The sequence below is a fragment of the Nelusetta ayraudi genome, unplaced genomic scaffold (assembly GCF_046127955.1).
Source record: "Nelusetta ayraudi isolate G7.1 ecotype Tasmania unplaced genomic scaffold, CSIRO-AGI_Nayr_v1 ptg000175l, whole genome shotgun sequence".
NCBI classification, from domain to species: Eukaryota; Metazoa; Chordata; class Actinopteri; order Tetraodontiformes; family Monacanthidae; genus Nelusetta; species Nelusetta ayraudi.
In genome coordinates, this window is record NW_027466224.1 from 418,838 (window position 1) to 443,269 (window position 24,432).

Sequence of the window (24,432 nt, forward strand, 5' to 3'; positions counted from 1 at the left end):
CGCTTTTGATTTTCTTCCCATTTCCTCCTTCCGGCTGGTCAGAGCTGGTGGCTCCGCCCCCGGAGGCGGGGCCCAGCTCCAGGTTCCTTTCCCACTGCTGCTCTGGAGGACCAGCTGGTTTCTCTCTGTAGGTTGGGACTCAGTGCTTTATTAAGAGATGCTGACTCATTGATTGATTGACTGACTGGCTGATTTATTGCATGCTGCAGTGCTGTGTAGTTACACTCGAAGCTGGCCACCAGAGGGGGCGAAACCACCCCACAAAGACTCTGTGAACTGACTGTAAACACGGGATTCAAAAAGCAAAACCAGGAACAAGTCCAAAGTGTTTTAACGAGCTCATTTTTCTTTCAGGATGCCTCACTTGTGTTTTATTATTGTGGGTGTTGAACGGCTGTTGACTGGATGAAGGAGAAGACAAGGCCACTTCCTCTCAGATGGCAAGGTCGCACCCCCTGGTGGTCATTAAGGAACACTGCTGGTAGCCTGTGTGTGTGTTTGCAATTGTTTTCCTGTTCAATGTTCAGTGTTCCAGAAGTAAACATGTCAGTCTGCACCTTGTAGCTGATTGGCTGAGCCAAGGGACACTTCCTGGATCAGGAATGATCATTGTCCAGGGTTCTTCCTGGACCAGGGCCGATCATGGCACAGGGCCGGTCCTGGATCAGAGCTCTTCCAAAACCATCTCTTTGAGACACTCCTTCAAGTTCTCCAGCTGCTCTCGGTCACGTGTCTGAGACGTGCTCACAGCGCCCTCCAGCAGCCGGCGAGCATCCTGCAGGCCGGCGATGCTGGGCGCGTGGCGAGGGAACAGGAAGCCGCTCAGCTGGCTCTGGTGGCAGTCTGGGGACAGCAGGCCGCACAAGAAGCGCAGCAGCAGGTTGTAGTGGCCCGACGAGGCGGCCAGGGTTCGATCCAGGGCGCAGCGCAGCAGGTCAACCACCATCCGGCTCTGAGGCCTCAACACCGGCAGCATCCTGGAGAACTTGGACGACGAACCCGGGTCCAGAACGTTCCTGGATTTGCAGTGGAACATGGTCAAGACGTAGAGAGCCGCCATGAACTCCTGGAGGAGGAGAAGAAGAACTCTGAGTCCAGAATGACAGCCGACGCAACAGAGGCACTGAGCAGCACACTGCCCCCCCAGATGGTCGCCCTAGGTACTGCGCCGTTGACCTTCAGAAAACCACAAAAAGACTCAAGGACCAAATGAAACAAACGAGGAAGAGGAGTTTCACCTGCAAGGTATAGTGCTGGAAGCAGAATCTGCGCCCCCTGCTGGCGGTGGCAGAGGGGAGGAGCTCGGTGCACAGACCCGAGAACACCGTCACCTCCAGCAGCTTCAGGCCAAACTCCGCCAGGTCGGCCTCGCTGAACTCGCTGCTCCTCCGCTCCAGCATCTTAAAGGCCATGTGGCCCATCTGCAGCAGCTGCTGCTGGACCTCGGCAGGCCACGACTGAGGAGACTGAGACAGGAAGTGAAACACTTGAACGTGCCGTTCCATCACCAGGAGCTGCTGAATCACTGGGCACGACAACAACAACACAGAGCGAGTGGCCCGATTAAACATTGAGAAATATCAGATTAATGTGACAAATTTAAAGCAGACAAGCTGCCTGTCGCCACCCAGTGGTTGGTAGCTGAACTGCAGTGCGTGTTGTCCACTGGAATCCATCAGAGCTGTTCAATGTTTTTCTATTCAAGTGAAAACTTCAATTCCATCATGTTTGAAAGCAGGAAGATGATTGGACATATTGATGTACTGATTCACCGATCGACTGATCCAGTGATCCACGGATCTACTGATTCACCGATCTGCCAATTTACTGCTCGACTGATCATTTCCGACTGACCCGGGTGTTCTCTGCGCCACCGTAGTACTCCAGCCTGCGGTTGGTCTGGACAATGAAGATGCTGACGTAGAACGGTGTCAGCCGCGGTGGGAGCAGCCTGTAGTCCAGCAGGGGGAGGCAGCGCTCCAGCTCCACGGCCACCATCCAGCAGACGAAGGGCTGACGTGCCAGCTCGGCCAGCAGCGGCTGCCGCTTGTGGTGCTCCACGACCTGGGCAGCGAACTGCGGTTCACTGAAGCGCTGGGTGAGGAAGACGTCTCTGGCCTGGTCGCTGCAGGAGGAGAGTGAGAGCCGGGGGTCATAGGAACCCAGAGGAACCCAGAGGAACCCAGAAGAACCCAGAAGAACCTCCAAGTCCAGACTCACCTGAAACCCTGGAGCTCAGTCACCACGTCGATAAACTCTGACGGGATCTGCGAGACGGCCGCCTGTCTCCCAAGGATCCAGATGAGGGCGCCGCAGAGCATGTTGCCCCGGATGATGTTGACGATCAGGTGGTCCAGCGGGGCTGGACAGCAGCTGTCCACTATCACTGGGGCCTTCAGAGAAGAACCAGACATGAGAGAGGAAAGAACTTCCAGTCAGGACCAGCGGCACCACTGGGAGGACTGGGAGCTGTCAGTGTGGAGGGGTTCACCAGCAGGTACCTGCCAGTCCAAAGCAGCCTGGTAGCAGTCGAAGGAGTCCATCACCACCAGGAGGCGACAGTCGTCCTCGTCCAGGTACCTCATGTCTTTGCACTCAGGGTGGTAGTACTCCATCACCTCCACTAGGGACATCATGTGGGACGCGGCCTTCTTGCTCCGTAGATACCAGAGGTCCCGGAAGGACAGTGTGACCACAAACTGCAGATCCTGATGGGACAAAAGCAGTTTTCACACCATCAACATCTGGTTGAGGAAGCGTCTGATTGGTTCAGTCTGGGTCTCCGCCCCCTCCTACCCAATTGGCTCTCTGCTCCGCCCAGTCCAGGCAGAACTTGGCCACGACCACCGACAGGCCGACCCCTGGGATTCCGGAGGTCAGGACCGTCCGGACCGGCCGGCCGTCGGCGCCGTGCAGTTGGAACAGATGGTTGACACTCTGGACTTCCTGCTGAGCGGCTCCGGGGGGCGGGGCCACCACGCTGGCGGAAATGAGGGGCGGGACGTAGACCTTGTCCAGGAGACTCTGGCGGCCGGCCCGGGGGACGCCCTCGTGCAGAACCTTGAAGGTTCTGCTCAGGTGCTGCTGCAAGTTGAAACGGATCAATGCTAGGGGAGACCAGAGAGGAGACAGAGGGTCAGAACCAGAACCAGAACCAGGACAGAGACCAACACGAGCCAGGACAACGGCCTCCGCCAACCTCGGCCGCAGCGGCTCCGGAGTTCTGCCGCCTCTTCCTCCATCTGGATGGCCTCCAGACAGCTGATGGTCCGAACCAGGGAACGACCAGGACCTGAGGAACACGACATGTCGTCAAGAATCCTCACATCTACTGCAGCATCGCTGCTGCTGCTGCTGCTGCTGCTGCTGCTGCTGCTGTTTTCCTACCCAGAACTTCCAGCATCTTGTCCACAAAGTCCAGCAGGTCGTCCACCATTAGCTGCTGCTGGTTCATCTCCGACCCTCGCCAGGAGAAGCACCCTTTGAACTTGAGGAGTTCCTGGTTGCTAAGCTTGGACAGAAGATCCTGGATGCTCTGCAAGACACAAACACAACGCAGGTGAGAGGAGGCGGAGCCTGTGGACATCTGCAGATCTGATTTCTCGAGGTCCCGGGGTTGGGACACACCCACCCTGAAGATGTGAGCCAGGTCCTGTTCTTTGTGCAGTCGCCCTGCTTGGCCGCTCCCCTCGGTCTGGACCATCTCCTCGGGCTCCGGTGGCTCCGGAGGTTCTGGAGAATTTGTCAGGAGTCCATCTTCATCCTCGTACTCAACTTCTTCTTCCTCTGCGGCTATTCTGAAGAGCGCAAGAACACAGGAGATGACACATCAACTCTACCAGCACTGTCCCAGACAGAGAGAGGGACCTGGCCTGTAGACAAAGGGCGCCCCCTTCTGGTGGAAATGTGTAAGTGAGAGCAGTCTGTGAGTTTCTGTAGTTGGAAGGCCAGAAGATCCTCCACTGATCCACTGACGTGACAATGTGAGTGAAGCAAAGATTTGGCTGAGCGGCAGTGCCACCACCTGTAGCTGCAGGTTGGTGCAACACCTGGGCCACCTGGATTGGTCACAACGTGCTGAGGAACATGTAGCTGGACATGGAAACTGCTGAGTGTTGCCCAGGTAACCAAATGAATGGTCAAATATTTCACATAAGACCTGTTAGACCTGTGTGTGTGTGTGTGTGCGTGTGTGTGTGTGTGTGTGTGCGCGTGTCCCACCGTGTGTCGATGACCACGCCCCCTGGTGGTCTGGTCATCTCAGTCTCCATGGTGACAAACGTCTCGGGAGACCCTGGACGACGTCTTTGCAACCTGACAGAGAATATAGAGGAGGAATATCAGCCTGACCTTTGACCTCTCTCACACAGCCAGGCTAGAAAACCCAAAGCAAACTGGTGGGTTTCTGTGTGTCCTTCTGCTACAGCTGATGCGCTGCCCTCTTTAATGCAGGTGATTCTGCGTCCGAGCCTTTTGAAGCGGAGTGTTTGCCCTTGAATCTCACACAAGTTACAGACAGACATTAACCCCCAGACGTTTAGAGAAATCACCTCATTGATCTTTTCATCACCAATGTGCCACACAATCACCGTGCTACCGGTGTCTTTGCTAGTGATCTCAGTGATCACTGTGTGATTGGTGCAATCAGGACAGGAAGTTCTTTGTAGAATATATTATGATATATATATTATTTACTATTAGCCTCAGAGAGAAGGTTACAGTTGAAATTTAAATGAGAAGACTGCAAATACAAAAGAGGCGTACAAATTTTTAGTTACATTGTATTTCTCTTTTTTTCATTTCATTTGAAATTCGATTTTGCATGAGTGCAATACGAAGTTATTTATTGTATAGTGTTGAGCTTTGCTTGTTCCATATTCAGGTTGCTTGGGTCTATATATAAAAAGTCTCACTGTTATATCTCCTGATCTAACACATGCTAAGTGGGATTGCATTTTATTAATTGATGGTGTCACTCATGTTTATGAGAGTTTCACCTATTTTAGGGACAAACACGCCGCCCTTCGCTGTTTCAGGGTGAAGGGTCCAGACACAGTACCTGGGTCACCGCCAAGCTGAATGATCTCCTCCTCTGGGCCATTGCAAGAAGGTCGGGTTCTGAGGCTGATTGGCTACTGCTTCTGTCAAGTACTGAACAGATGTTTGGCCTCCATCCAGAATGCTAAATGTGACTGTCGTCTATCCTAGACTACTGATGACCTATAGTAACCTTGTATCCTCGATCCCTCATGTAGTAGTTGATTCTAGCTTTGTGTGTGACAGGTCTGAGATGCTCGACTGAGCATTTTAATATTGTCCAGCCTCCCATGACCACTCCTTTTCATATATCCTCTTTTCCTCTAGGGATGGTAATAGAGCCTTGATGGACATCGACCCCTGCGAATCAGCAGGCCCTGATAATCTTCCCGCCTACTTCCTCCACCAAGCCCCTATATTTTTAATCTCTCTATTCAGAGCAATATTATTCCTGATGTGTGGAACACTGCCCGTGGTGTTGAACTATTAGAGATACATTTTTAAGCTCTCTAATTTAGCCAAGGTTTTGGAAAGGTTGGTGAACAATCAGATCAAACACTTCCTGAGCTGTGAGAAGATTTTACCCCCACCCCCCCAATTACTCAGGATTTAGGAAGCATCACAGCGCTACTACGGCCGTCACCTCGGTCTGCTCCCCTCCTATATGTCAACCTACATGACACGGAGGTTGTCCCTCCAGCCCAACGTGAGTTTGGGGGAAAAAAAAACTATTCTGCCCCTGCAACCTGGAACAACCTACAGCAGGTGGTGAAGCCGTCTGGCTTGGTTAAGTTTGGGGAGTTCAGAGATTGGAAGGCTGGAGAAAGCCACTATGGGAGTTTGCAAATGCAAATTATTTTATTTTATTTTCCTTCACTTTGATTCGCAAATGTACCCCAGTGTACAGGATGCCGTCATGTTTGAATGTTTTATGTTTGGTTTGTTTGTAACTTTCTTTCTTGTTAGTGAGACCCTGGGTCCCAATGAGGTTTTAAAGATGTATAACTAAAGGTCAATATAATAAAATAATAAGTGTGAGTCCGTTAAACCACTCAAAGACATTGACAGTGACGAGACACCTAGTGTCCAACATTCTGTGTTTCCAGTAGCACGCTGATGTCTGCTGGTGTTGGCAGTGAAGTGAGTCGCTACCTGTTCTCCCCCAGAGCTGAAGCTGCTGTCTCATGTCTAAACGGAGGAGACACAACCGGAAAGGTAGCAGCAGCAGCAGCAGCAGCAGCAGCAGGCTCCTCCTCCTCTCCTACCCCGACCTCTATGATGTCACTGCTGCTGCTGTCAGTCCTCATGGAGCCGTAGCTGGACGGAGGTCTCACCCTCCTCCCCGGCGGCCCCGACATCCTGAGGCGGAGGAAGACACACCGGTTTGTAATGAGTGTAGTCATCGAATGTCCTGTCGCCAAAACGTTCTGGCTGGATCTGGATTCACACTTCTTCTGAAATCTTAGTGTAGCCCATTCATTCAAGTTTCCTTCAAGTTGTGCCTTAGAATTTGTTTTTGTTTATGTTTTTTGTGCTAATTTTTACATCCAGAAACAAAAAATTTCAAACTGAACATTTCACCTTTTTCATTGGAATTTAAAATGCTCAATAGGACTTCAAAATTTGGTAATCATGACAGAAATTACAACAATTACATACACTGTAGGTATAAAACCCTCTTTCCCGAATTCTCTTTAAGTTTTGTCCTCAGTTTTTTTAATCGTCATTGTTGATTTGCAACAATGATGATAAAAAATGTTTTTGGTAAATATTCTTGTAAGGGATACAAATTATCAATTAATTGATTAATCGTTAGTTGATTGACCTTATTGATCGATTAATGATTGATTGATAAGCTGCAATGTTTCCTGAGAACCTAAATTTCAAAAAAATGAAAAATGTGTAAGGATCACATTATTTAACACTCAATATTTACAGGACAGAGAAAACACCGCAAACAATTATCCTCTGACTTTAAGTTGACTTCTAATCGGTCACATTTCAACTTTTTCTTACGTTGTTTAAAAGTAACTTGTTCTAGGTATACAAGTATACACGACGCCATTTAACAAAAAACCCTGTATAAAAAAAAATTCAAATCATTGTGACAAATTTAATTTAATCGATCAAATTCTTAATCAAAACATCCCTGATTCTTGTAATTAATTAAACAACAACAACATATTACAAGCCTACGACTACGAATCACCTGTTGAGTTTAAACAGGGTGATTTCTGACAGCAAGTAAAAACCGGACGAGGCCTGCGATTGGTGCACAATGTCTACCTACCCGCCGTCCGCTGTGGCCATGACTGCAAAACTCCCAGCGCAGTTGAATCCGGGCGGTTAACTTCACTTTAGCATGAATGCTAACGTCGGGAATGTGTCATCGTGAGGCTGAACACTGGGACTCCTGTCAGGTAAAACTCTGGAGACCACCGACGGCTGACCGACCAAACGACCCACCGCCGGTGAACAACTCCGAACTTTCAGTTTCCAATCGTTCTGTTTCCGGTTACTTCCGGGAACGCCACAACTTCAAAAAAAGGTTATAAAGGTAGCGTTGGTCGGCGGTCCGGACGTGTTGACTCAAGAAATGAAGACAAACGAAGTAGCATGTTAAAAAAAAAAAAAAAAAAGTAGTCAAGAGTTCAGACTGCTGTAATTTGTCTCATTTTTAAATTATGTACCGGCATCATTTGTAATGTGACACAGAACAACGTAAGTGACGTCAACACAAGCGACGATACGTTCCGCCCAATAGTTATCAGATTGTGTTGTATTCTTTATACTTACTACTACTTTAATGTTGTACTAAATTGTATGTTACAGAAACTACATAATTATTTAAAAAAATGAACGGGACTCCCGACTTCAAAAAGGAGACCAACGCGGAAGTTACAGAAATGTGGATTCTACTGTTTCACCAGTAGGGTGCGCCAAAATCATTGCAAAAAACCCTCAAAATGACAACTCAGAATCCAGACGCTGTTACGAACGGTGTCATTCAAAAAATTAAAAAAAAAATAAAATAAAAAAAACACTAGATAACTAAACTTGGCTTGAGGGAGTCCTGCAGGCTTTTCACCTCCTCACTCAAAGCCTGGACCTCCTGCTGCAGTGACTCACCGCTGGTGGACAATTCAGACTTCAGCAGGAGGAGCTGCTCCTCTTTAGATTGGATCTCCTCCTTCAGCCAGGTCACCTCCTTGTGAGATGCCAACATCTGGTTCTGGAGAACCTCCTGGTCTTTGATACTCTGCTGAAGCTGCTGATCAAACTGCTTGTCTTTGGCCTGCAGGTTCTCCTCAGTGCTCCTCAGTGAAGAAGTCAAACCTTTAAGCTGGTTCTTGAGATCCAGAATTTCCTGATTGAGCAGATCCGACTTTGCAGAACGTTCAGCCTTCAGCAGGAGGAGCTGATCCTCTTTAGACTGGATCTCTTTCTTCAACCTCTTCTCCTCCTCTTCATGAGCTGACAGCTGCTGCTGCAGGAGCTCCTTCTGGTGGGCGTTCTCATGCTCCTGCTGGGTCACCAGGTCTTCTCTGGCCTGAAGTTGGACTTGGATGGTTTCCAGGGAGCTGCTGAGACATCTTTTCTCTGTGTCAAGGCTTTGGATCTGTTGCTGGAGAGAATCAGAGTGTGAGGAGGTCTCAGACTTAAGCAGGAGGAGCTGCTCTTCTTTAGAATGGATCTCCTCCTTCAACATCCTCTGCTCCTCCTGAGAAGCAAACATCTGGTTCTGGAGAACCTCCTTCTCCTCGGTGCTCTGCTGAAGCTGCTGGTCAAACTGCTTCTCTTTGGCCTGCAGGTTCGCCTCAGTGCTCCTCAGTGAAGAAGTCAGACCTTCTACCTGGTTATGAAGATCCAGAACTTGCTGATGGAGCAGATCTGATTTTGCAGAACCTTCAGTCTTCAGCAGGAGGAGCTGATCCTCTAAACTAAACTTGGCTTGAGGGTGACAGTTAAGTACGATGTAAATAAAGGTGATTATCAGTTAACTTTCATAATCTAGAGCAGAAGTCATTGACCTTTTTGAACCTGCGAGCCACTTCATGGCTACTCAGTCGTGTGAAGGGCAATCAGTTTGCTACACTCTTCTAAAATAACAAGGTTTCTCAGTTCGCCCTTCGTTACTCGTCTATGTGAAGACGACACTGATCAAGTTAATGAGTTCTGGCAATAAATATCAACAATGCCTCAACAAGGTTGGAGTAAATTACATTTTAGATGCTGCACAGCAAATAGTGTTGTTTTTAGAACAGGCCTGGTGCCGACTCATCAGGTCTTTGGGGGCGACCTGGTGCCTGCAGGTTCTGTGTTGGTGACCCCTGGTCAAGAGGTCAAGTTTTGGTTGGCCGAAACAATCGGGGCTCCGCACTTCTCCGCATACATAGAAGCGTGACAACAATCCCAAGGTTGCGTATTTCTCTTGATGCGATATTCATCAGAGCTGAGGCTCAGTCATTTGTTCTCGACATAAAGGAGGAAATAAAGGACTTTCCCACGTTACCTCGCCCATGTTCACTTTATTCCATTGATAAAATGTGTAAATATATACAAGACAAAGCAAATAAAAGTAGCAAAGATGAAAAAGAGACAATTGTAGAGACTCATGGACAAACAAGCAAATAAAAGAATGTAAATTAAAAGACAGGGTCTTGTGAGAAGCAGAATCAACAAGTAAAAGAAGATTATGATGACGATGATGATGAGGAGGAGGAATCCTCCTTCCAAAAAGGTTCCTCAAACCTTCATCCTGCGCATCATCTGTGGAACAGAGGGAGACCATCGTTTAGAGCGTTAGAGGGGACAGCCTGCTGATCCCCAGCGCTGCCAACAGGCGGCGCCGTTTTGCCCACGGTCAGGTGACACCCAGACACACCCTGAACCAGACGCACACCCGCCCGTGACACCACAAGGCCGAGAAGTAAATGATTGACCTGCTCATCAGACGTGGAGCTGAAGGTTCCTCTTTGACTGTCACACGCTTCTGAAAACAGGTCCAGCCGTTAGCGCCACCATGTGGCAAGTGTGTGTGTTGCTGCCGCTGCTGCTGCTCAAGTGAAGACCAGTTGGCAGCTTGTGTCCATGCACGTGTGTGTGTATATAGCTGCGTTTCCATTACTTCTAGAACTGTGCAAAACCTCAATATGGCAATTAAAAAAAAACTGGTGATGGAAACAACTCAACTTGGAAAAATCTCTCAAACACGGCTAAAAGGGTTTCAGGCTCTCATGAGGTGGTTTTTCACATGGATCCATAGAGAGGAATATCGCAAAAGCATCACGTAAACATTTTTTTTTTTTTTTTTTTTTTTTTGCATTTACACGTCAGCGGACGTCACGTGACCAGATCACTTCCAGTTAAAAAAGTGATAAGTGGAGACATTTCACTCCACCTCCGCACTTCAATGGCATCACACAGCTCAAGCGACGGATCCCAGGTCATTCTGAGATTCTGAATCAGCGATTGCTCAGTGAATTCCTCGGTGACGATCCTCTCCCAGAAATCCCACGTTGGTGCTCGCTCCCATGCCTACGGACTTTGCCTTTAAACCGTCACCCGCTGCCTTCATCTCCTGATGACGACGGCGGCAACAGCAGCGGTGACAACTCAACTAGCTGCTCCAAAAACGCAGTGTGTTTTGTTCCTCCATCCTCCTAAAACCGAGGTCTCGCCGGACGAGATTTGCCGAGGATGACGGCTGATGCGCTTCACACATTCAATGGAAACAGCTGCAAATCGCAATTGTAGTTTGTCAAATTTATTTTTAGAAGTATCGCTTTTATTTTGCAAAAACTGTAATGGAAACGCAGCTTCTGTGTGCATGTGTGCGTGTGTGTGTGTGTGTGTGTGTGTGTGTGTGTGTGTGTGTGTGTGTGTGTGTGTGCTCACCTTGCGAGCGCTTGCCGTCAGTCCGGGAGATTTGGCGCTGCGTGTGGATCCTTTGGTCACCACCAGGGGCGACATGGAGCTGTTGGCTCTGCCCAGCCGTCCAGCAGCAGCAGCAGAAGCAGCGGAGGTTCTGGAGCTGAGGTTCTGCTGAGGGCGGCGGGCCGAGCCCTGACCCTGACCCGGGGACTTCCTGGTGGAGCTGCGCAGCTTGTTGAGGCCCTTCTTCAGGTAGCTGCTCTTCCTGGGCGTGTTGTCGATGCTGAACATCATGGACTGCCGGCGGTCCGCCTGCACACAGCCGCACCAACACCGTCACTCCCCGCAACATGACAACATGACAACGGGTCGACCTCCGGTGACCCCGACACTCACCGGGCTGAGGGCCGCCACGCCCTGCAGCACGTTCTTGTTCTTGGGTGTGAGCGGCCGCGGGAAGCAGCTGGCCTTCATCTTCTTCTGTGGTGGAGAGGCAGAGTGAGAAACTCAGGCTCTTTAGAAAATTAGAATCATCTCGTCTTCTTTTAGTTTGTGTTTGGTTGGGTTTTTTTGCCACACTTATATTGCATTGCATCATATTATGTTATATTGTACTGTGTATTACGTCATAATATATTTCTATATAGTATAACTTAATAAATAATAAATACAAATGTCCTCATATCATGTTGTAACATGATGCCACATTTTTGCATCCTTACACATCAATTTATTTTCATTATTATGTATGTGTGTATATATATATATATATATATATATATATATATATATATATATATATATATATATATATACACATACACATATATATATATATACATATATATATACACATATATATATTATACTATTATTGTAATACTCTTACATGGACTCTGGTCCTCTATTCAAATATTGAAACACACCTCATGCATACACACGCTGTTCTTTCACTGTTGTTTCTATCTCTACACACAGTGACTATCGACTGTGACTGTTGCCTCTTTGTGTTATGTTGTCGTTTCAATTTTTTTTTTTTTACCAAATAAAACAGTCAGTAACAGAGTCAGGAACAGAAGGGGGCACAAGAGAGCCTCGTCTCGTGTGTGTCTAGAACCCCACCACCAGGTGGCGCCACCCAGCATGTGCTGACCTCAGGTGACAGCTGCAGCGCCGACTGAACCGACGCGGTCGACCTCTTGGTGACCTTAGGGCTCCTGGGTGGGGCTGAGGTCCTGGACGTCAGCTGACCCGGCATCAGCGACAGGCGGTGGTGGGCGCGAGCGCCGCCCGCCATGTCCGACAGCCCCGTCATGAAGGAGAGGCGGCGGGTGGCCAGCGAGTCGCTCAGCTGGCCCGGCGCCATGGTGGCCCGGCGCAGGGTGTCGGTCGGGTCGCCGGTCCGCAGCTCCTCGTCCGTGAAGAAGAGGGCGGGGCCTCGGACCGTCTGGAAAGGACAGAGCAGAGGCGGGTCCGTGGGGAGAGCAGAGCAGAGGAGGCGTGCGATTGGTCCGGAGTGGCGTGGGTGGGCGGGGACTTACGTCCATCTCCAGCGGGTAGCTGCTCTTCAGGTGCGGCAGGCAGGACTTGTTCCGGGCCTGGATCTCTGCGATCCGCATCCAGTCCTCCGGGCCGCCGTCAGGCTCGTTCTCCGCACCCACGCAAAAGGTCCCGGGAGCTGGAGGGGGAGGGAGGAGGAAGGCAGACAGGAAGACAGACAGGCAGGCAGGCAGGCAGGCAGGCAGACAGGAAGAGAGGAAGGCAGACAAACAGATTAGAATGGCCACGCTCACCATGACAGAGCCCCAGAGCCCCTCCCAGTGACTGGACTCACGCTGTGAGTGGACGGTGCTGCGGCGGTAACCCGGCAGGCCAATCAGCTGATCGCCAGCTCCGCCCTTATTGGCCGGCGTGTCAAAGGGCTCGGTGGCTGCGACGGGCTGCGGGTGGGCGGAACTAAGGCTGGGCTGCGAGCGGGCCGATGCCACGCTGTAGAAGGTCTCGTCGGGGTCGCCGGAGCCGGGGGTTTTCTAAAGGTCAGAGTTCAAGGCACGTTAGCATGGCGAGGAGGCGACTGAGGCCTCGGGTCACATGACACTGTGCGACCCCACCACCACCACCCTCCCAGTGAAACATGCACATCAGGCAGTGTCTCCTCCACCTTGGTCAAGGTGATGTTTATAACCTGCGTGGTCCTCCGTCGCTTGGCCGAGGACGGAGGGTTCCTGCTGCCCCAGTCCACCTCAGAACCTCCCTTCTGCTGGCCGGGCCTGCGGTGAGGGAGGAAGGAAACAAACATAAACGAGTAGGAAAAAGAAATGAGTTAGGAGGAAACGAGGAGGAAACAAACAGCAAGAGAATTTTACACGGTCCAATCATGAACGTGCACACTGTGCGCCGCTGTTAGTCTTCTGGAGGACGTACTTGTTGCTGATTGGTGTGAAGTAGAGTGTTTCCAGCGACTCGGCCCTTAAGGCCCGCCTCTTGGCGGCCAAGCGCTCCGAGCTACGGACCAGCGGCGTGCTGGACTCGTCCGGCGCCGACAGTTTTCTGCGGGAGCCGAAAGACGAGACGTGACTGCGTGCAGAACCACGGGCAGAACACTTCCACCGGTAGCGGGTTCAGTTCGCACAGCGCTGTGACTCTCTCACCTGACGGTGCCGGGCGAGTCCTCCAGCGAGCTGCCATCCAGGCTGTCGGGGCTCACGCTCTTCTTCTCCTGCAACGGCTGCGCGGCCAGGACGCTGGTGCCCCCTCCAGGCAGCTCCAGGTAGGACGGCAGAGTGGCCGCCCGCTCGCCCAGCTGGAGCCTGGTCTGAGCTCGCAGGCTGCGGTCGGCGAAGGCCAGCTGGGGAGGGAGCAGCAAGGAGCAGGGTGAGGAGGGTCTGCGGGGTCAGGTGGGGCAACCAGGAGAACCTGCTGCTGCTTCTACTGACCTGAGCCTCGAGACTGGCCACGTTGCCCAGCAGCTTCTTCTCGCTGCTCCGCACCTGCTCCACCTCCAGCTGCAGCAGCTGGCTGCAGGTGGCTGCCGCCTGCAGCTCCTCCTCCCTCCTCTGGACGCAGCGCCGCAGCTCCGTCACCTCCTCCTGGCTCTGCAGCAGCAGCTCCTTCTTGCTGTTGTAGTGACTCACGGCCTTCTCCATCTGTGAGGAGGTGGTAGAGGAAGGAGAGGAGGAGGAGGAGATGGAGGATAAGAAGTAGGAGGGGAGGAAAAAGAGAAGAAAGAGGAGCAAACCAGATGAAGGTTGTGAAGCTGGACCAGGTGGAGGTGCTGCTACGTCTCTTCCCATCCCTCACCTGAGTCTTGTAATGTTCTGCAGCTTCTGATTTGGCCTCCAGCTCCTCCTGGAGACTCCTCGCCACCACCGCCTCCTTCAGCAGCCTCTCCTGCTCCGCCCTCAATAGCTCCACCTCCTGTTGCAGCAGCGTGGTGGAGGTCGCCCTCTCCTGGATCAGCCGCTCCCTCTCCTCCAGCTGTTTCACCAGGACTTGCTGGTCTTGCTGCTTTTGGGCAACCCTGTCCATCAGGGCCTTGTTCTCCAGGACCAGGGTGCTGTTCTCCCTGCAGGCGTTGCTCTGCAGCTGCTTGGCAGCCTGCAGGTCCTGCTCCCTCCTGCTGAGTTCCTCGCAAAGTGTCTCCAGCTGGACCTTTAGCTCCTGGACCTCCTGCTTTAGATCGTTGGCCGTGGTGGAGTTCTCCTGGTCTTCCTGGTGGTGGGCGGCGGCCTCCTCTCTGAGCGTGCTCAGACTGTGCTCCTGGCTGGAGACCAGTGTGTTGGCAGCAGCCAGCTGGCTCTGGAGGACCTGGACCTCCTGCTTGAGGACTAACTTGTGTCCTTCAAGCTCCTCCACCTGCAGAGCCCTCTCCTGTTCCTGCTGGGCCATCACTTCTTCTCTGGCCTGGAGTTTTCCCCTGCTGGCTTCCAGGGAGTCCTGCAGGCTTTTCACCTCCTCACTCAAAGCCTGGACCTCCTGCTGCAGTGACTCACCGCTGGTGGACAATTCAGACTTCAGCAGGAGGAGCTGCTCCTCTTTAGATTGGATCTCCTCCTTCAGCCAGGTCACCTCCTTGTGAGATGCCAACATCTGGTTCTGGAGAACCTCCTGGTCTTTGATACTCTGCTGAAGCTGCTGATCAAACTGCTTGTCTTTGGCCTGCAGGTTCTCCTCAGTGCTCCTCAGTGAAGAAGTCAAACCTTTAAGCTGGTTCTTGAGATCCAGAATTTCCTGATTGAGCAGATCCGACTTTGCAGAACGTTCAGCCTTCAGCAGGAGGAGCTGATCCTCTTTAGACTGGATCTCTTTCTTCAACCTCTTCTCCTCCTCTTCATGAGCTGACAGCTGCTGCTGCAGGAGCTCCTTCTGGTGGGCGTTCTCATGCTCCTGCTGGGTCACCAGGTCTTCTCTGGCCTGAAGTTGGACTTGGATGGTTTCCAGGGAGCTGCTGAGACATCTTTTCTCTGTGTCAAGGCTTTGGATCTGTTGCTGGAGAGAATCAGAGTGTGAGGAGGTCTCAGACTTAAGCAGGAGGAGCTGCTCTTCTTTAGAATGGATCTCCTCCTTCAACATCCTCTGCTCCTCCTGAGAAGCAAACATCTGGTTCTGGAGAACCTCCTTCTCCTCGGTGCTCTGCTGAAGCTGCTGGTCAAACTGCTTCTCTTTGGCCTGCAGGTTCGCCTCAGTGCTCCTCAGTGAAGAAGTCAGACCTTCTACCTGGTTATGAAGATCCAGAACTTGCTGATGGAGCAGATCTGATTTTGCAGAACCTTCAGTCTTCAGCAGGAGGAGCTGATCCTCTTTAGACTGGATCTCCTCCTTCAGCCTTTTCTGCTCCTCTTCATGAGCTGACAGCTGCTGCTGCTGGAGCTCCTTCTGGTGAACGCTCTCCTGCTCCTGCTGGGCCATCAGGTCTTCTCTGGCCTGGAGTTTGACCTGTAGGACTTCCAGGGAGCTGTTGAGGTATTTCTTCTCTGTGCCCAGGCTTTGGATCTCTTTCTGGAAAGCATCAGAGTGTGAGGAGGCCTCAGTCTTCAGAAGGAGGAGCTGCTCCTCCTTTGTGTGGATCTCCGCCATCAGCCGGGTCACCTCTTCCTGAGAAGCCAACATTCGGTTCTGGATAACCTCCTTCTCCTCTGTGCTCTGCTGAAGCTGCTGGTCAAACTGCATCTCTTTGGCCTGCAGGTTCTCTTCAGTGCTCCTCAGTGAAGAAGTCAGACCTTCAACCTGGTTCTGAAGATCCAGAACTTGCTTACAGAGCAGATCTGACTTTGCAGAACCTTCTGACTTAAGCAGGAGGAGCTGCTCCTCTTTAGACTGGATCTCCTCCTTCAGCCTTCTCTGCTCCGCTTCATCAGCTGAAAGCTGCTGCTGCAGGAGCTCCTTCTGGTGAACATTCTCCTGCTCCTGCTGGGCCATCAGGTCTTCTCTGGCTTGGAGTTCAACCTGCAGGGCTTCCAGGGAGCTGCTGAGACATCTTTTCTCTGTGTCATGGCTTTCGATCTGTTGCTGTAGAGAATCAGAGTGCGAGGAGGCCTCAGTCTTCAGCAGGAGGAGCTGCTCCTCCTTTGCATGGATCTCCTCCATCACCCGGGTCACCTCTTCCTGAGAAGCCAACATCCGGTTCTGGATAACCTCCTTCTCCTCGGTGCTCTGCTGAAGCTGCTCAGCAAACTGCTTCTCTTTGGCCTGCATATTCTCTTCAGTGCTCCTCAGTGAAGAAGTCAGAACTTCAACCTGGTTCTGAAGATCCAGAACTTGCTTACAGAGCAGATCTGACTTAGCAGAACTTTCCGACTTCAGCAGGAGGAGCTGATCCTCTTTAGACTGGATCTCCTCCTTCAGCCTTCTCTGCTCCGCTTCATCAGCTGAAAGCTGCCGCTGCAGGAGCTCCTTCTGGTGAACGTTCTGCCTCTCCTGCTGGGCCATCAGGTCTTCTCTGGCCTGGAGTTCAACCTGCAGGGCTTCCAGGGAGCTGCTGAGACGTCTTTTCTCTGTGTCATGGCTTTCGATCTGTTGCTGGAGAGAATCAGAGTGTGAGGAGGCCTCAGTCTTCAGCAGGAGGAGCTGCTCCTCTTTTGCATGGATCTCCTCCATCAGCCGGGTCACCTCTTCCTGAGAAGCCAACATCCGGTTCTGGACAACCTCCTTCTCCTCGGTGCTCTGCTGAAGCTGCTCAGCAAACTGCTTCTCTTTGGTCTGCAGGTTCTCCTCAGTGATCCTCAGTGAAGAAGTCAGAACTTCAACCTGGTTCTGAAGATCCAGAACTTGCTTACAGAGTAGATCTGACTTTGCAGAACCATCCAACGTCAGCAGGAGGAGCTGCTCCTCTTTAGACCGGATCTCCTCCTTCAGCCGGTTCACATCCTCCTTAGATGCCAACATCTGCTTCTGGAGAACCTCCTGGTCTTTGATGCTCTGCTGTAGCTGCTCAGCAAACTGTTTGTCTTTGGCCTGAAGGTTTTCCTCGGTGCTCCTCAGTAAAGAGGTCAGACCTTCAACCTGGTTCTTCAGCTCCTGGATCTCCTGATGGAGCCTTTCTGATTGCTCCAAACTCTGACCTGCCAGGATGGTCATCTGCTCCTCCTTCTTGAGGATCTCTTCCTTCATGGTCTCCACCTTGCCTTGGGAGGCCAACAGTTGCTCCTGTAGGACCTGCACGGTATGAACACTTTGCTCCTCATGCTTTGCGAGCAGGGCCGCTGCAGCCTCAGCTTGTTCCTGGGCTTCCTTCAGGGAGATTTTGTGGTGCTCCACCTGCTCCTTCAGCCCACCGATCTCCTGCTGCAGGACCTCGGCGTGGTCAGCACTGGTGTCCTGGAGGATCACCAGCTGCTGGTGTTTCTCTTGGATCTCCTGCTTCAACCTGTCAATCTCTTCTTCACAGCTCTTCACCTGCTCCTGGAGATCCTCTCTCTGCTGCAGCTTCTCCTGTTGCACTTGAAGCAGAAGGTCCTGCTTGAGTTGGATCTGCTGCTCGGCCTGTTTCAGGGACGAGGTCAGGTGGTCGGCCTGGACCGTGAACTTCTGCAACTCCTCTTGGAAATTGTGCTGCTGGTTGGACTTCTCCTGGAGTAAGGTGGCCAGTGATTCTTCTTTGGCTCCGAGTTCTTCTCTGTGTCTCCTGGTTTGGTCCTGCAGGACGCCCACCTCTTCCCTGAGGCTGCTGATCTGCTGCTCCCTCTCAGCCGCCAGAGAACGGAGGGCAGACAACTTTGTCTGGAGGTCTATGATGTTCTCCTCTGCCAGGTGGAGAAGGTCCTCCTTTTCCTTCCTGACCTTCTTCAGTTCCTCCACTTCCTGCTCACAGGCGGCGATGTGCTGCTGCAGCCCACTGACCTGCTGGCCCTTCTGAAGCTCCAGCTGCTCCAGCTGGACCTTCAGCTCTAGGATCTCCCGTTGAAGCTCCTCCCTCTCCTGAACAACATCCCTTCTAAGCTGCTCCAGAACCTCGTCCTTGGCTCGTATCGTCTCCTCGGCCTGGAGCTCCTGCTGCCGGAGGAGCTCCTGCTGTCGGATGGCCTCCTGCTGATGTTGGATCAGCTGCAGCTTCTGAGCCTCCACCTGCTGCAGGGAGCAGGACACCGTCTCCAGTTCCTGCTGCAGTCTGAGGACCTCAGCCTCAAACATCGCCCTCTGACAGACAAACAGACAGCAGGAGACCATCCGTGATCATCTCATCCCATATTAAGATTCAAACTGTTCCTCTGAAAGGGTCCTACCTCCATCACAGGCCCCATGTTCTCTCCCACTTCCACCTGAGAGGCTCGACTCAGCTGCTCCTCCAGACTGGAGATCTTCCCCAGCAGGATCTCCACCTGCTCCTTCAGCAGCTCCTGACAAGCAGAGACAGCAGTCAGCACACTGTTGGATTTTATCTACCCATTCAGGCCAGCAGATGGCGCCACCAGGTTCCTGAGCCGTGTACCTTCTGCGCCGTGGCCTGGTCCAGCTCTTGCTGTAGGTGTCCGGTCCTGGAGGTCCACTGCTCCTGGCTGAGGGCCTGGCTGGCCGTCAGCCAGCCCACCTCTGCATCGGAGGCCAACAGCTGCGAACGCGCCGCCCTCATCTGACAAAGCCAGGAAGTGTGTGAGCTCCATGCCACCAGGGGGCGCCTCTACTGGTGCAGGCAGGCTTCCTTACCTGAGAGGACAGAGCGCCGTTCTCGTCCATCACCTGGTCCACCTTGTTTTCCATCAGAGACAAAGAGCTTCTGAACTCATTGTTCTCCTGCAGGATCTCGTGGAAACGCGTCTGCAGCCTGGAAGGAAGGAAGGAGGGAGGGAGGAAGGAAAGAAAGGAGGGAGAGAGGGAGGAAAGAAGGACGGAAAGAAAGAAGGGAGGGAGGAAGGAAGGAAAGAAGGACGGAAAGAAAGAAGGGAGGGAGGAAGGAAGGAAAGAAAGGAGGAAGGGGGGTAAGGGGTTCGGGAGGAAGGGAAAGAAGGAAAAGACGTAAGGAAGCAAGGAAATAAGGTAATAAAGGAAGGAATGAAGAAAGGAGGGAAGGACGGGATGGAAGGAAAGAAAGAAGAAATGAGGGAGTGAAGAAAGGATGGAAAGAATAAAGAAAGGAGGGAAGGAATGACCAAAGAAAGGAATTAAGGTAGGAAGTAAAAGATGGAAGGAAAGAATGAAAAAGAAAGGAAAGATAGAAGGTGGGAAGAAACAAAGGTAGGAACAAAGGAACACACACACAGGATGACATCAAAGTAGCCAGAAGAACGGCACCACCTCCACGCTGTCTCACTGTTGTACCATCAATCATCCACCGGATGGCACCAAAATGCCACACTGGCCCTTTAAGAGGAAGAGGTTGGTGGTTCTTACGTTTTGTTCCTGGTCTCCAGCCCGCTGAGCTCCTCCCTGATCAGCTGCTCACTGGCCGTCTGCTCCTCCTGCAGCTTCTCCAGCCGGTACTGCAGCTGGTTGATGTGAGTCTCTGCACCACCACCACAAGAGCACAGAGTGGTCAGAACAACAGGAACCTGGTGCGTGTGTGTGTGTGTGTGTGTGTGTGTGGGCAGCAGGTTGAGGACGGCGGCCACCTTTCTGGGCGATGAGCGCCACCTTGCAGGCCAGCTCCCTCTCCAGCGAGTCCCTGTAGTCCCTCTCCTTCACCATCTCCCGCTGCATCTTCCTCATCTGGAACTTGGGCGTGTTCATGATGTCCTGCAGAGGAGACTTACTGCAGTGGGAGAGGAAGCAGCCAGAGGGTTCAGATCAACCTCAGGTGGACAGAAGGTTTCATAGTCATAGTAATAATTTAAAATAAAAAAAAATCCTATTAGCATGTTAACAGATCACATAGCAGGTGTGGGGGTCTGGGAGAGTCCACTGATGTAAGAATTGCGATTCTCATCTTCTGCAATTCTGAATCGATTCATCAACTTTAAAAATCAATTCAAACCAAATTAATAATTTGTCTTATTTGTGTACAATGTCATTTTTGTAACCTTGTGTGAGCACAGGGCGGCTGGCCTCAGGTTCCATTTTCAGCAACTGTACTCATACAACAACAAAAGCTGATCATGAATAAATGTTGAACCTTTGGTCCTCAGTTTAGCAGCAGTGGTCGGTTTGTTAACGTCGTAGGAACCAAGTGAAATAGCTTTCACATTAAAATAAATGAATGAATCATACATTATTCAAACTGTATTGTGTTTTGATGCTATCATCTGGTTACTACCACACTGTGCACTCCATCGATTGGAGACTCTTGAATGAGAGTCGTTTGAATCAAAAATCGATTCTAAATCAACTCGTGACCTCCCGAACGGGAACGGAATCGAACCATGAGTCGCCCCAAAAGATTCACACCCATGAAAACAAATCAAATGCAGCATTGGCCACCTGACGGAGCTGGACGCCACCGTCTGCACGTCCACGAAGGCGACCTTGTGGCGGCGGCGGAAGACGGGCGACTCGTCGTCTGACAGCGAGGAGATGGAGCGGCTGCTTTCCGTCGGCTGGAAGACGTCCGGGGTGACGGGAAGGACTGCCAAGCCACCCGGAGAACAACAACGTCACTTCAAGCCTTTCCAGCAGGTGTGTGTGTATGTGTGTTTCAGAAGGGGCGGGGCTTACGTCTCCTGGCCAGGTGGGCGTCCAGCGCGCCGCTCAGGTAGACGCAGTCGTGGCTCTCCATCACGAAGGACGCCAGGTTGGCAATCTCCCGCTAACACAACACAACAAAACACAACAGGGGTAAGCAGGCTGAAGGTCGCTGAAGGTCGCTGAAGGTCGCTGCCTTGAGCTGGATTCACCTCCACGTCGCAGTCCAGCGTGCCCAGCGTGCAGCGCTCGTTCATCATGTCATGGTACACCAGCAGCAGCAGCACCTGGTGACACACAGGCAGCCAGCCAATCAGGGACAGGCCCCGCCCACACCACCGCCGTACGTCAGCCGTCCTCGTTGTCGTACCTTTGCGATCTCCACCGTCAGGTCGGCGGTGCCGCCTCTGATGGCGTCCCAACACAGTGAGGCTCCGCCAGCGGCGGCGCTGAACCTGCAGTCACCTGGGGGGACAGGTGGGGGAGGGGTGAGTGAGTGACTGGGAGGATGGGGGGTCAAACTCTGGCCCGTGGGCCAAATTTGGCCTGCAGTGTCATTATATTTGGCTTGAGAGGCCGAAACAAAACCACCACTTAGAGCTGCTGGCCCTCCACTATTACACAGCACATGCAACCACCAGCACTACAAATCCCACAATGCTCTGCTGGGTATTTGGGTCAAATAGAACAGGACCTTCATTCAAGTATGTTATCACGACTTCATTACTTTATTGTTGACATTTTATTTCTGAACTTAACCGTGGAAGAAGGCTACTGTTGAATGTCACAAGGCTGCAAATAAAAAAAGAGCCACACGATTTTTGTCTAGATTTTGTTAATTTTTATGTCAAATTTGATGTTGCATGTGTGCAATATGAAGTTATTTATTGTATAGTATGAAGCTTTGCTTAATACTGTAGAAGGTGGAAACACTCTGGAAAACTGACTCACCTTCCAGGAAGTGGGCGACACTCCTCAGTGGGTCCCCAGGACAGTGAGCCACACGGCCGCCAGGTTCCTTCCTCCTGCGGGGAGGACAGCAGTGGGACTGTTGACTGTTTTGTCCGCCATTATTTTATTCACACACACACACACACACACACACACACACACACACACACACACACACACACACACACACACACACACACACACACACACACACACACACACACACACACACACACAAAAAAAACATAAAAACAACACAAAAACAAAAAAAATCTGCCCATTTTCTCTTGTGGATGTGGAATAATTTCCCACGCAACAGGATTAGTTGTATAAAGAAAACTACATCATCTTCCAGATTCTCTGCAAAATAATGAAAATGTATTTTTATTGCAAAATAATAACTTGACCCGTTAGTGAGTGTCTTATATATGGCTGTACATCAGTCCAAAATGCCTTCGAGGATTCGCACATTGATAAAACAAATGATGAATTGTTTCCTCTTTGCTACGACAAAATTTACACAACTGTCACACACACACTCACAGCTTGTGGACGACCCTCAGCAGCACCGTTCCGTCCTGCAGGTCACCAATGAACAGCTCTCCCCGGTCCGACACACCCAAGCTGTTCACCTGCACGCGCACACACACACACGCACACACACACACACGCGCAGGACATTTGATGGTTACGCCCAGGGGGGGAAAAAAACGAGCCGGCCGGCGCTCACACAGAGGTCAAAGGTCACAACTCACCCAGCTGAGAAGAGCCTTCACACCCAGGTTGACCGCCATCCCTGCGACCCCTGAGGACGGGACGGACAGATAAACAGTGTGGCCAACTTTCATTCAGCAAAATAAAGGAGGCCTCCTTCCCGCATTCTTGTGAATGGGTTGCGCAATGGTATTGCCTTTAGCTACGTAGATGACAGTTTGGAACGCAAACTCTGGAAGCGCGTTGCATTCACTGGATTTAAAAAACAGTGATCGGAATATCGTAGTTGTGGGACAAGATCTCGTAAAATTACGAGATAAAATAAAGCAAAAAGGAAACGTCTGCAAATCCTCTCTGATTTAGTGGGCAATGATGGCGCTATTGCAGTGAATCTGCTGTCAATAACTTCTCGGTTTGAAACGGGGAAATGTTTGCAATTCCTAAAACTGAGGATGGTATTAATATTAGTATGTCAACACTGCGCAGGCATCTCAACTGGTTGTGATTGTTCAGGAGGAAAGCCCAGTCATTCTGACGTGCTGGAAGTCTCTCCCTCTCTCTCTCTCTCTCTGCAGGAGCAGTTGACTCAACACGGGATGATTCATGGAAGCAAATTCCTGCATTTGAAATGCATCCAATCTGGTTTGGTAGCGACTCAAAAAAACCTGTACGGTACCTGTTACAAATCCTAGATCCTCAAGGATCCCAATCTCGTAATTACGAGTACTTTTCTCGTAAATTCTAGATCTTGATATTGTAAATACTAGTTGAGGTGCCTATTTCTTATCCACTGAATGCAATCGGCTTCCGTAGAAACGAACGCATCGAAAATACAGTTACGCTCAAGACAACTCAGGAATACGGGACAAACTCAGTCCCGTAACGATTCCAAACGAGACGTAACATTTCACTGTCAAATACGGGACACTTGTGTATTGTAAGGGCCGGTTGTCAACTCAGAGTTAGCTTAGCACAGCTAGCAGTGCAGCCTATCAGCAGAAGCCGAGCGAGACGAAACTTTACCTACAACCCGGACACTCGGTGGTACGACAGCACAGCTGGCGGCTCAGCAGCGTCTGTTGGGCCAACAAATAAATCATTTTAGTCGACTTTTAAGCGTTGACACGGACGTCAAGTCCGTCAAGTCAACCTGAACATGACTTGTTCGCTGTTTTGTGTTGGCGCGATTAAAAACGGATAAAACTGCTGACCGAGACCAAATGAGACGTAGCGGCAGAATCTTCCCTCACCCGAACAGCCAGCAGTAAAAACAAATAAAAAAAAACAGGCCGCTTGTTCGTCCCGCCGTGTTCCGAAGTCCAACTTGTCCCGGTTGGTACCGCCGAGAAATAAACAACACTGACACGGATACTAACAGACCTGCGGGAGGAAATTCAAACAGGGTGCTACAGATTGAACCAGCCAATCAGCGCGGACGCACCGATGTAGCTTCCAACACTTTCTTCTTCTTTTGGCCTCGGCATCCAAGTGATTTAGCGCGTCATTGCCCTCTAGTGGACAGATCATAGCGTTAACAGACGACAAACTTGGATGAGAGTTGAACCGAAGCGCCGCCGTAGTTTTCGCCCTTCACTTTACTTTACTGAACAACTCGACTGAAGAGTGTATTGTTGTTGTGAATTCGTTGAAGTCTGAAGCTGTTGTGAAGAAACAGAAACAAACAAGCATTCACAGCGCCATTACGACTTTTTATTTGTTCACAATTTATACAAATAAAAACATTTTTCAAAGGGACAGTTTTCAGAATAGTTTCTGTGTTTGTGTTTTTTCGAAATTAGAATAACT

At 51.0% G+C, this 24,432-nt stretch overlaps 4 protein-coding genes across 8 annotated transcripts in view; all 4 read right to left on the reverse strand.

Moving 5' to 3' along the window:
• Positions 1-172: 172 nt before the first annotated feature.
• Positions 173-7,548, reverse strand: LOC142880967 (NLR family member X1-like). The gene is made up of 12 exons (XM_076014970.1): positions 7,328-7,548; positions 6,190-6,396; positions 4,222-4,314; positions 3,632-3,797; positions 3,388-3,535; positions 3,200-3,292; positions 2,797-3,107; positions 2,502-2,708; positions 2,221-2,393; positions 1,855-2,125; positions 1,239-1,466; positions 173-1,066 (listed from the first exon to the last, which is right to left on the reverse strand). Exons 1-12 carry the CDS (start codon positions 7,345-7,347, stop codon positions 665-667), a joined length of 2,319 nt encoding a protein of 772 aa, XP_075871085.1. The 5' UTR covers positions 7,348-7,548; the 3' UTR covers positions 173-664.
• The window catches only part of phox2a (paired like homeobox 2A), a 61,727-nt gene continuing 41,338 nt past the window's right edge, over positions 4,044-24,432 (reverse strand). The window contains exon 4 of the mRNA XM_076015012.1: positions 4,044-4,159. The gene's annotated coding sequence lies outside the window, so the exon portion shown is untranslated. The remainder of the gene's footprint in view (positions 4,160-24,432) is intronic.
• Positions 8,081-9,094, reverse strand: LOC142880942 (uncharacterized). The gene is made up of 2 exons (XM_076014910.1): positions 9,079-9,094; positions 8,081-8,988 (listed from the first exon to the last, which is right to left on the reverse strand). Exons 1-2 carry the CDS (start codon positions 9,092-9,094, stop codon positions 8,081-8,083), a joined length of 924 nt encoding a protein of 307 aa, XP_075871025.1.
• On the reverse strand, positions 9,545-24,210 carry numa1 (nuclear mitotic apparatus protein 1). Of its 5 annotated transcripts, none has more exons than XM_076014930.1 (26): positions 23,877-24,210; positions 23,650-23,702; positions 22,668-22,717; positions 22,456-22,544; positions 21,913-21,986; positions 21,332-21,426; positions 21,174-21,248; positions 20,995-21,085; positions 20,761-20,905; positions 19,956-20,095; positions 19,738-19,849; positions 19,054-19,171; positions 18,839-18,979; positions 18,633-18,746; positions 14,212-18,546; positions 13,848-14,057; positions 13,563-13,759; positions 13,336-13,461; positions 13,097-13,181; positions 12,746-12,941; positions 12,453-12,589; positions 12,065-12,358; positions 11,308-11,391; positions 10,936-11,223; positions 9,981-10,030; positions 9,545-9,807 (listed from the first exon to the last, which is right to left on the reverse strand). In XM_076014930.1, the coding sequence occupies exons 3-26, from the start codon at positions 22,704-22,706 to the stop codon at positions 9,804-9,806; spliced, it is 7,239 nt and encodes a 2,412-aa protein (XP_075871045.1). In that variant the 5' UTR covers positions 22,707-22,717; positions 23,650-23,702; positions 23,877-24,210; the 3' UTR covers positions 9,545-9,803. The 5 variants fall into 5 exon arrangements, with proteins under 5 accessions (XP_075871045.1, XP_075871044.1, XP_075871042.1 ...); XM_076014929.1 differs by having other exon boundaries at positions 11,308-11,388; positions 13,073-13,181; XM_076014927.1 differs by having other exon boundaries at positions 13,073-13,181; positions 23,877-24,209.